Below are 12,570 nucleotides of genomic sequence, written 5' to 3' on the forward strand. Positions count from 1 at the left end.
CTTCAGAGGGGAAGAAAGATTCCAGATTTTATCCAAATTAACATGAAAGGACAACAGAACAGGACTTTTTTTGACCACATTTCCCATGGGATTACCAGCTGAAGTAAAACGTTGCTTGTTTTGACATGCCATTACAGGCTCAAAGAGGAGAAGAACTCCAGGGAATCTGCTGACTTTTCATGGGTACAAACAGCCCTTCAGGTTTTATTCTTGGATAAAAGTTATGACAAAAATTGCACAGGAAGCTATGTTTGAAAAATTACCTAAAAGATAACACTACAATGTTGATATAAAAGGCAGATCTTCAGCTTGTCCACGTACCCCACTGCAGTAGAAAAGATCAGATATGTTTGTACACAAAAAAGGCACCTGGTAGTTAGTTACACAGATTGAGAGCTAGGAAAATAACAGTTCATATCAACATTCAGAGCCTCTTGCAATTTTACACACAAACCATTGCCCAAAACAGGCAGCTCCAAGCTTGACTGTACTCAGAATTACATGTGTATTACTACAGGCTAAAGATCCCATTAAGACACAGATTAAAGGCTAATTTTACAGCAAGGTTTTGCTGTCCAAATACATCAGTGCAGCTGTAAAAGTGGGATCTCTAGGGTGTTCAGTTTTCCTTCAAGGTCAGCTCTTGGGAACTAATCAAGCAGCTGCTGTACTACCAAAAACTCTGCCTACGAGTTTAATCAGCTTTCAAACTTTTGAATACAGACAAAGCCCTGTCATGTGAGACACCGAACCTTCACAAACACTGCCAGCTGCAGGGGTGAGAACTGGGCTGGATGTCCATGAACTACATCTCCCTTGAGCACCCGCTGTGCAGACACAGGGCCAGGTGCTCTAGCACAGGCTGCTTCACCAAGGAAATCAGTTCTACCATGATGTAATACCCTCCACACATAGTGCAAAATTACCCTTTCTCCATATCAGCAAGGCCTGAACTTCTCATCCAATCTACTCCAACATGGGTTTCCTCACAGTTTTAGACTTTTGCCTCCAAAGACTCATGCAAAGCCTTCAGACAAGAGCTGTGCATCCACGTTGATATGTGGATTCCAGACCTTTGGCAGTTGAACATTCACACATGATCTGATGGTTAAGATTGAAACTTCCATGAACCTTCTCCAACACAGCTGCCAATCTCATTACATTTAGATTAGTTTGATCGATTCAGCACCTCCAAACTACAAAAAAAAAAAAAGGCAGTTTGTATGACTAGTGTCTCTGAAAAATGAGCATATTCACTGAAAACAATGTGTCTTCCATACATAGTTTCTCAGAGGTTCCTTTGTTCTAAGAAGGCAGAAGGTGGTTGTGTTATTCAGCATTCCAAACTAGGTACAGAACCTACAACGGCCAGGTTTCAGTAGTGTTTCTAGTCCAAATGATTCAGTAGCTAACATCAACATTTGGCTCCTTCGGCCTATAGCTCCTCTGTTTGGACTGGCTAGTTTACAGCATTCCTGAGCCAAGTAACGAGCATGGGTCCTACACCACATGCAAGGGCCACCAAGAAAGGATAAAAACTTTGATCTAACCCTCCAGCCAATTTCAACAGACCATCAGCTGCTCTCCTTCACTGCAACATAATATCCTTCAGGTTCTCTTGAAGGATGGTGTCCTTCACAGCATGGAACACAAAGCGGATGTTCTCAGTGTCTATGGCAGTGGTGAAGTGGTGGAAGAGGGGCTTGCTACGGTTCCTCCTCTTTCTGTCAAAGCACTGCACCAGGTAACGCTGAACGTCTTCTAGCCTGTGAGGGTCGCCTTTGAAGTCCGAGAAATACTTCTTAATGCTGACAGTCTTTACCTTCTCTACAAGAAGATCCATCTTGTTGAGGAATAGGATAATAGAAACATTAAAGAAAAGCTTGTTATTGACTATTGTCTCAAAGATATTCATGGACTCCACAAGTCTATTTGTGCGCCTGTCTTCCATGAGAACCTGATCGTATTCACTGGAGGAGACCATGAACAAAATTGAAGTTATTCCATCAAAACACTGGAACCATTTCTGACGCTGAGATCTCTGTCCACCCACATCCACCATCTTGAAAGGTATTTTTTTAATGATGAAATCATGCTCTACTATTCCCTTGGTGGCTTTTCTAGCCAGCAAAATATCTTGTTTGCTGGGGAAATAATTCTGTAAAAGAAAGGAGAAGAGTGTCAAAAAGAAGTCCTTCAAAAAATGCTGGATAACACCTGAGATGGGAAAAATCAACCAAAGACATGTTTTTATAATTGTCAAGTGAAAAATGAATACTCTACTTCAAAATAATGGACTGTTGACCATTTATCTCAACACACTGGTAAACAGCTACCAAAGTTCCTGAGACATATGAGATTAAAAATACAGGAGTAATGCACTCCTTCATGTATTCATCCTTCAAGCCTCTCACTTTCAGGCTGAAGACTTATTTTGAATCATGAAATTCTTAGCTACAGTGTTCTTGCCATTAGGTAGTGTTCAGTAAAGAAGGCATCACTGAAATGATTTCTTGGCAACCTAGTTGGTCACAGTTCATGACTCTTACAAAGGACACCTTGCAAGCTTTAGAGTAAATACCTCTTCCAGGTTCACACTCCCTGACCAGTGAGTACAGCTGTTGTACTCATTGCAGGTTGTGGCCCAGTCCACCCCTGTAGAGAGGTTTGTTCTTCAAAAGATTATCACTGTTACTATTTAGGAAGATCATCTCCTTTCTTTCTCCCTTAAGCCTCCTGACAGATTTTTCATTACAGACTTTGAATTCCACAAATGCTACTTATTTTTTTTTATTTGGTAATGTTTCATTCTGCCACCAGCCATCAGATCATCATAAGAAAAGGAATGAGATCCAGAGAATGTGTAGGAGAACTTATAAAAGAAAATGCATGTATAAATACAACTTCCATAAACCAAATTTGTTGTCTGTCAAAAAATATTAGATAAATACTAAGCTTCAGTTTCATAAGGCTGGAGTTTATTTCTAGAGAAAGAACATTGAAGTTGTTTAAATGCATTATTAATTAAAAAAACCCAAACCAAAACCCAAAAAAACCAAACCAAAAAGCACACTCAGGCTTCCTTTATCTCTTTGAGCTCTCTTGGTTCAGAAAGACAAGGTCTGTCTTACCAGCTGACCGATCCGATCCAGGTTATCCAGGAAGTATTTCACTGATTCGCCCTGTGGAAAGGAAAAGAAATGGGAACTAAGCTTGTCTCTAGGATAGCAAAGTCAACTGAACTGTAGCCTTTTCACTGTCCAACATGCACTGAGATCTAACAGTGGAAGCTTGGATAACATCCTGGTATGCTTCAGGAGCTGGAACAACAGAAGTACTACATAGCTCCATTCACATAAACTGCTGATAAGGAAGTGGAGCTGCCAGAACACACCACCCACGTGTAGGTAAGGTAATAATTCCTCTAAAAGCAATTCTCTATTAGTTCTAGGAAAATCAAAGCTGAGTAGGGATCTGAATAAATGCTGAAATCTACTGAATAAGTCTTTACAATGACAAGAAAGTGTTATTAAAGTCAGTCCTTTAGGGTAAAGAATTAGGTTTTATCCTCTTGTACAATATATGCAGTTAACTGACAGTGAGTGGGAGTCAAGATGGAACACACTTCTAAGAAACCACTAGATTTTATTTAAAAGCTGTAACAGTGAATAAAAGCATATCCTAGACTGCTTGGCTCATCTTTAGAAAAGTGAAAGATGTACCCAAAATTTGCAATAATTTAAGCTAAACTTGTTTATCAATCCCTCCTCCCCAAATCGGAAACATTCTGAAGGAATTTCTCTTCTCCAGATAGCTTCCCTTTTACGCTCAAGAGTTTTAAGAATGGATTTTCTATTCTTGTACAAAATCCTTGAGCCATTATATCAAGAAGAACATAAGCAACATTTACAAAGAAATTTATTCTTGTGTGAAAATGCATATGAGGTTTTTGTGTTGTTTTTTTTTTTTTTCTTTAAACAAGCTTGCCCCCAAATCACCCTCAAATCAAGTGCCACTTCACATTAATGGATCCAAAAAGCCCTGCACATACTCCTTAGAAGAAATAAAATTGTTTCCATATAGATGCAGACTTCACTTCTGGAGTAAAACTGTCTTTGGCAGAAGTCCATTCTCCTTCAAACATTTCCCTTTCACTTGTTCAGATGAAGATAATCTGCTCAGTAAGAAGGTATCTTCATTGTTTAGGACTGTGTCTTGCAGTTGTAGCCGTGCTGTAAGAATGATACAACGGAAAACCCTGCTGCCTTTTAATCACTTCAGGCAGCAAAACACATTGCATATGTCACATTACAGGGCTCTGTCAGTAATGACAGTAGGTGTCTTTACCAAATCACCAATTCAGAATGCAAACACTCTCAAAATACCATCTCAGATTCCAACAGCGATACAAACTCTTAAACCAAACGTTCTCCTCTACACCATAGGCCTGAGACAGCAGAATGGAATTATTCCCCTCCAGTGCAACTGGAAACAGATGCCAACAGCACAGTTCATTTTAAAGAATCAGACTGGAGATCAGAGGATTCAGTGTACTGTACAAGTACATACTTTCAGCATAAGGCATAGAAAAAAAGGAGCTGTAGCTTATTATTTCCTAACATTTACAATTGAAGTGTCTTTTCAAAGTAATAAAACACACATCTTTGCAAAAAACTCCTGTGTACTGCAAAAGTTTCACAGAGGATCACTAGCAGAAAAAAATGACTTTCCTGGGGGGGGAAGTTTCCAAAGAACAATTGCTCTAAGAGCTTCCTTACAATCATGAATTTTTATAAGGTGAAAGTAATTTCCTGTATGTTTTGGCACTCTGCTGGATCAGAAGAGTTATCACAGACCGCATGAGTAAGAAAAAAGGTCTTCCTGTACAGCATTATTCATATTTAGGAGATGGGAGAGCCCAAAAAAGAAAAGCTACAAAAAAACCTTCTCTATCTATTGTTCATTGTCCTAGACAATGCCTTTAGATGTGCAACAAGACTGCAGATGGGCCATCTCTGATACAACTTGTTGCTATTTTCTACACAGTTGCTTTAAGAGTCCCTGCCTTGTCCATGTACCCTCCCACGCTGGAAGCAGGAAACAGCTGGATGCCTGTAAACTGCTAGGACACACAAGCAAAAACTCACCTGATTTACAGCTCCTGCCTCCCTCATTTCCTGCCCCACGCATGCATCAGTTTAACATTTTGTACATTTATAAGAAGGTAAGAAAAACAGCATGATTAATGAAAAAATACACATCTGATTTCTGCAGTGATTTAGGGAAACAAGACTTAAGAGTTTCTTACAGAGCTCTTTGTAACATTGCAATTAAGCCAAATAATTTGTTCTGGGAAATTTTAAGCAGTAATTGCAAAACACTTAGATAGCTGGGTAGCCGAGTCAGGTTGCTGGAACAGGTGTGAACACCAGATGCATGGTCTGACAGATCTGAAGGTGTCGGAATATTCTCTTCTAGCCCAGAATTCAAAGACATCCACTGCCTAAGTCAAAATATCTGTTTCCAGTCAAAACAACAAATCCTTCACAAGCTCCAGGGGGTTTGAAGTTCAGAAAAGCTCAAAACACTAAAGTGCACAAATCCACAGAGAGAAGAAAAAAAAAAAACAACAACCACCATCACCACCCCCAAAAAGTAAATCCTCAACCCACACCACACACTCAAAATCTGCTACTTTAAAGCGGATTGCCCGATTAAGTCCTGTGTTACTGCCTATGTAACCTTGCTCTACATCTTACTCTGATTCATACCAAACTGAGTTGCTTCTGGAAAGCACGTGGGGTATTTCAGTTCCTCGAGCTGGCAGTACAGACCAACTGCAGATGGCACTAACTGACTCAATGAAGAAATTGTAATGTATTTAAATGAGGGAAATATGGAAGCTCCAGGTGCTAGGGCTGTTTTCTATTAGTACTTTTAATCAAAACAACTGTATCAACTGAGCATCTATTTAGCTTTTAATTTTTTCCTTGTCATCCAGGGAAAGTAGATAGCAATATTAATTAAATCTAGAAGTCAAATTTATTTAGCTTTATATCAAGCTGCACTTGAATGCAACTTTGAATTCCATCAATTAATTATTACCCTATGCAATGCTATCCCATGCTTTAAGTAGTATACACATATACAAACACATGAGTGTTCATGTATATGCGTGTATATATACATAAATAAATACACACACACATCAAGTTTATGAATCAAGGTAGGTTTTCCAAGGTAGGCAAATTATTACTGAAATAAAAACCTCTCAGCTGCCCCTTTCACACTGAATTATTTATTTCTCTTGAAGACACTGACTAGAAATAAGCTGATGTGACATTTTCAGCACAAATTCTCAGGGTTTCTCCAAAGTCATCCAGTCATTCAACTACATTCCAAAGCTCAGCACTTCAAATGGTGTCCTTTTCCAGATCTTAGATGTATCTGGTTCACTAGCATGACTTCCTATGCAAGTAGCAACATATACTTGCAATAGATTCAGCAGAAAATATCTTTATAGTTTTGCAGACTGGCTAATTCAATCCCACAATTTTAATGGTTGTAGTGAAAAAAGTTCATTCAGTAATTTTTTGAACATTGCAATGTATTTTAAAGTATGCTTGCAAGCAGCAAAGAGAAGTCAAAGACATAAAAGTTACTTATACTATATTTAAATACCTAAAGATAACCAGATCTTGGTGTGTTCACTTAAAAAACAAACAAAAAAGATCTAGGTCAGATGTGTCCATCTTTTACAGGCTGGTGTGTCAAGAAAAACTGGCAGCTCAAGAAACTTGCCCAGATCAACCATGTTCATAGAAGACTGTTGAGCTTCTGTCTTTTCAGATTGAAAAAGGACTCAAATCTTCTTGTATTTCCTTGTTGGCACACTATTCCTTTTTATTCTTAAGATCTGAAAGACATTATTTCATTCCTGTCTCTACTGACTTGTAAAAAAATTGTTAACTAATAGCCTATGGGCATATCTTGCATTTAAAGTTATATCAACAAAGCCTGAGATCACCATCTTCTATTCTCCTGTTGATACAAACCAGCTAGCTTTTAAAAAAAATAATCTTCAATAAATCAAGATGCCAAAATGCTGTCTTGCCATCCATGTCCTGTGTTTTCTGGGACACTGGTGGAGGGAAGGAAGAATGGCTTTCAGGTTATGAATTTTATATAATTCAGATACTCCTGAGTAAACCAGGGCACAGTATAGACCGTTGGTCTTCCTTAAGTTCTTGCTCACCCCGCAAGAGTTACCACAAACCTTGGATGATTCATTCTCTCACTGCTGATCTCTTCTCCCTCTGCAATACATATCCTCTGAGTAACAGTTTTGCCAACTGGGACCAAGAGAAGGAATAAGAGATGCTGTTCCCATTGTTCAGCAGGATGAGTCACTGCACATCTGGGAATGGGGGGGTGAATCAAGAAACACAAACACAAGGCCTAAAATGAGCCCAACAGTCCCACACTGCAGCATCACCACTGGATTATTATTACTTTTTTAAACAGCCCTATCTCCAGTTGAAAGTTTTGCAAAGCCAGGGAGAATAGTACAAAAACTGACTGGTGGAGGAGAAAGGGAGGAAAGGTAAAATGTAAACACACACACATTCTGAAATAGTGCTCTAAGGCTCTTCTTTTATATCCTAGATTATTTTGAACACAGTATTCTCAAGGGGCAAAAGACACAAAATGGAGAAATATTTATTCCATTTTTTGGTATATATTTTCTACTATATGAATGTCATCTTACCATTACTGTCAAATAAGTTACCTTAAAAGTAACATCTCTGCCCCTTCAGGTTAAGCTCATAACACATATGAAATCTCCCTAAAGAAAGAATATAACTCATCTGTCATCACTTCCTTTGCCATTCAGAGCTTCATTGCTAAAAGCAACCAGAAAACACTTGGGCAGAGTCACCAAGCAGCATTTATTTAATGGAAATAACTGCACAACAGATAGTATATAGATTGCTTTAAAATACCCATAAAAACTCAGGAATGAGAAGCACTGCAAGGCTAGAATTTATCAACTTCTTACATTACCCCTCAGCCAGCTACTCAGAGTTGGCAGTTGGCTAGATCATGAATGATAATGAAATGTTCTATTGTCTAGTTCCCCAAAATACAGATGCATTTCAAACTTTGCCTTCTGAAAAGCAGTTCCTCTACATTCTGATCTGAACTAAAAGACTTGAAAGGGGACCCTCTGTTCCAAACTGGCTTTTTCTTTTTCCCTTTTCTTTGTCCCAAGGTTTTTTTGACATAATATTAATTTAGCCCTTCCTGATCATTCTGTCTCTAGCTGCTAAATTTAGAGAGCACAGTTTAAGGTAGACCTGTCAGTCTTAGTTTCAGATGATGAATTAAACCCTACAGGAAGGAACCATATAATACAGATCTAACAAGATTCCCACAACACAGCAAAACACAGGGAGAAACGGATACTGTAACTACCACAGACTGCAACTGAATCTGCAAGGTGAAAGCAACAGGAATATGAATTAAAGAACAGCGGGTGTTTGTATCCCCTTCTCCATTCAGGATTGCAAAACAGCAGCAGAGCTGAGAAACACAGAGGAAATCTGACCCACTGGTCATCGCAAGCAGCTTAACAACTGGCCACCATAATCCACGTATCCTTTGAGCACAGCCACAGCTCCAGGTTCTGCATTCAGGTTTTGTCAGAGGGAAATAGCAGTCCTTTACAAACCCTGAAGACACAGGCTTAAAATTCTCACAAGGTCCAACTATAAACAACCAACTCCCCCTCCTTGAACCTGCAGGCTCTTCCAACAGCTTACTTCTACATCTGTACTTCTATTCAGCCTCACAGGTAACAGGGCATGGATTTACTACAGTCAAAAGTGTGTTCTCCTCTCTGTAACAGCTAATGAGCTATTTTCCAAGGAGGTAAACAAGTCTGTGCTTAAGCATTCACTCACAAGGATGCTGTGGCAACCTAAATCGTCCTGCAATGCGGATGCCTGGTCTACACTGTAATTCTGTTCTACAGATATTCTACACCCTGTCTGGGCATTAAAATTTATTGACACAAGACAAACATTGAGTTTTCAATCACGAGTTTCAAGGCAGAGACTAACCACTTCTCCTTATTTAAGCCATACAAAATTCTAACTACCAAACCTCTAGTATTATTTTACTTCCTCCTTAACAACAGACTGAGCCACTGGCTTCCATCCAGCAACTCCAGAGCTTATCCAAGTTGCTGCTATCTGTATCCTACAAACATACCAACTACAAAAAAGTACCACTTGGTTCCAGCTTCTTCTAAAAACTCTCTCTTCCTTCTACTGCCTAGCTATCAGATGTTAATCTTTGAAAGTATATTAGAAATTCATTCTTTATCAGCTCAGTACAAACAGGCAATGCAAAGATCTGTTTGTCCAAGTCAGGCTGGCTTTCTATAAATTCCCTGCACATAACACACTGACCAAACTGTATGCTTTAGAGCACATGGATAAAAGATAAAGGTGATAAATATTTGTTTAATTTTCCCGAAAATGTCTAGGCTAATCTGAGCTCTCACATCAGTGACAAAATTTGTGACCAAGTGAAATTCTAGCCTTCCAGCTAAGAGACACTCTTAGTGAAGGGCAACTCCTACATGTGCGAGCTTTTCCCAGCAGTTAAATACAGCAACTGTGTCTCGAAGTGCAGCAACGAAAAAATTGTTACATTTTCCCTGAAATTCTAGGTGTTTCTACAGGATGTAGATGAGATAAATTACTTGTGATACTATGTTAACAATTCTATTTGTCTCAAATATGCACACTAGAAACAGTGTTTCAAAAAAGAAAGGAATTTTCTGTTCATAGACTAAAGCAAGCTCATCCAACACTATGAGCTTCAAGAAACATTACCAAAAAATCCTGTTGTTTTGATTTTACTCCTACTTACTGACTCCTTCATCTCTGCCATTCTTGTTTCACAGAATTGCTATGACTGGAAGAAAAGCACATGCAAACAGCAGAGAAAACAGTACTGGTAATAAACAAAACAGAAAGATGCATGCTGCAATACAAAAGAGTTTAATTATTGTGGTTTTTTAATTTCTAGAAAACTTCTTAATGAGACAGACTTGTACACTAGTTACTGTGATTTAGCATTTCCTAACCTTCACTGACTGGCAGCTAGCAAGACGCAAGGGGTCAGACAACCAATTCATACAGAGGAATCATGGTTATGTTTAAACACCTAAAAGAGTTCTATGACTGCATCCAACATCAGCAGCGTGCCCAGCTCACACGCACTCATCCTGGCACAGACGGACAACAGACCCAGCCATAAGCATCCCATGAAAGGATTCCTTCCTGTTTCCCTGCCAACTGTCTAAGCAAATACATTGTCTAAAATTGCTGCCAGAACCCTTTCATCTCAGACACGGGCCATTCTCGGTGAAGCTGCACCAACACATGCCAGCCCAGCTTCTCATTCCAAGCACAGTCAGCTAAGACGCACAAGAGAAAGCAACTGAAAGCAGCAATCTTGCCATGGTTAAAATAGAAAGTTCCAAGGAGTAGGCTGGATCCAAGATTTTGGTCAACCACTAGCAAAATTACCCCATTGAGTCTTGGTGGGCAGCTGCCATGCAAAAATGGGCATTTTAATGCATCAGCATTTAGAAGCAACTATATGTTTTCACAGCTCAACAGGAACGATGCACGATTATGTTATTTGGTGACTCCGGTCCCATGCTTTGTTTTCAGCAGCTCAGTATGCAAACCTGAAACTTGCTTTGTTTACAGAAGACATCTGCTAAACTAGATTAGACACAAAAAATATTACCTTATGAATGAATCTGGTCAGCAGCGATGACCATCTGATCAAGACTGAATCACGAGTTTACCAATGAGTTTCCCTTTCAAATCTTATCAGATAAAAGGATGGGAAATAGTATCTTAGATCTTGTGGGCTGAAAAATGAAGCTTACAGTAGCATGAGAGAACACTGGGCTTGGACTTTTCCATGGCAGATGGCCAGTGGGAAAGTTAAGCAACTTGAATACCAATACAACAGGCATAACCTTGAGTATTTTGCAGAACAATGCTTCCTACACCAAAGCATTCGGTGCAGAGTGCCCTAAGGCTCTGCTTTCTGTGAAAACACCACCTGAGACATGTTTTATTGAGATTTCTCTACATCTGTTGTTCAAACGTGACCAGAAGGATCAGAAACTTCCCTGGGCAACCTGTTCCAGTGTCTCACCACCCTCACACTAAAGAATTTCCTCTTAATATCTAACCTAAATCTTCTCTCTTCCAGTTTTGATCCATTACCTCTTGTCCTCTCACTGTTTCGCAAGACTCAGAAAGCTGCTCAGTATCTGAATATTAGGTTTTAGGTGGAAATAGACAGAGGTAAAATGCAAGTTACAACTGAATGGCACTCAGGTGTGCTATTTAACAGATTAATTCCTGTATAAACAAGTGTGCCTGCAGTGGAGTGCAGAAAACAAAAATTAATTCCACTTTGTTTGTACTATGAAGTTTTTCATCATGCCCATTACCTCAGCACTCAGCAAGCTCAACTACAGCAAACACAAAGCTTGCAAGCCTGAGGGGTTCCTCAAGCCAGCATCTGATTTTCAAAAATCTTTTGCCCTAGAAAGAAAAAAAACAACACATTTTCCTGTTCATTCTAAGAGACTGACCAACTCTGAACTACAAATTGCACTGTTTCTGCCAGCTGTTACCATGTTTGCTTTCCAGTGACTTCTTCAATCAATGGAATTTCACAACATATATTAGATTGCTCTCAGCACTGAGAAGCTACTCAACATCTCTCACTCACCCACTTACACTTGAGATTGGCATTGACTTCTACAAAGTGTGACCTTTCCATGCCCCCATAAATCCCACAGATCACTAGTGATCGAGCTGTCTCATGTCCTGTGCCAGGAACACCCATTTCATTAGCTCCCAGCTGTACTGTGGGTCTGAGTGTTTCACCCCAGATGTGACTGCCCTCCCTAGAACCTCATCTCTCCTGCTTTACTGCCAGTGACAACGCTGTATGTTGAGTTCAGCAGATAAATGACAGTGAACCTCACACAGCCATTGGTGATCTGAAACAAACCTCAGTTTATCAGCGTCCAATAACAAATACAAATATGAAATAAGCAATTTGAAAGAAGTGACTTAGCTTCCATCCTTAAGGCCTCAGCTACACATGTAAATTAATCAAGCCACAGTGGAAACACAAGTTGATTTAACATACTTCTACAAGCTGTTGAGCAGACTAGCCTATTGGAAAAATAATTCTAATTAAAGCTCCAGTCACATCTTACTGAACTGCAGAGAGGGAAACAGTCCAACCATGCAGACAGCCATCTGAACTCCTTGCAATTTGGAATGTACGTGCTGGATTGGGAAAAAGACGACAGAAAAAAGGATATAGTAGGTGGTTCTTTTGTCTTCTGCCCACATCTAACATCATTAGTGACTCAGTACTGTACTCTGACCAGACTGAAACTAGATGGAGCTAAGTCTTAAATATGCAAAATTCAGAGATGGAATTGAATGGGAAAGA

General features: G+C 39.4%; 1 protein-coding gene across 1 annotated transcript in view; it reads right to left on the reverse strand.

Moving 5' to 3' along the window:
• Nucleotides 1-1,138: 1,138 nt before the first annotated feature.
• The window catches only part of GNA12 (guanine nucleotide binding protein (G protein) alpha 12), a 37,829-nt gene continuing 26,397 nt past the window's right edge, over nt 1,139-12,570 (reverse strand). The window contains exons 5-6 of the mRNA XM_009993679.1: nt 3,132-3,182; nt 1,139-2,158 (exon numbers count right to left, since the gene is read on the reverse strand). Coding sequence (XP_009991981.1) covers nt 1,589-2,158; nt 3,132-3,182 — 621 coding nt within the window. The 3' untranslated portion in view covers nt 1,139-1,588. The remainder of the gene's footprint in view (nt 2,159-3,131; nt 3,183-12,570) is intronic.

The sequence above is a fragment of the Chaetura pelagica genome, unplaced genomic scaffold, assembly GCF_000747805.2.
Source record: "Chaetura pelagica isolate M959 unplaced genomic scaffold, ChaPel_1.0 scaffold213, whole genome shotgun sequence".
In the NCBI taxonomy this organism is placed as follows: Eukaryota; Metazoa; Chordata; class Aves; order Apodiformes; family Apodidae; genus Chaetura; species Chaetura pelagica.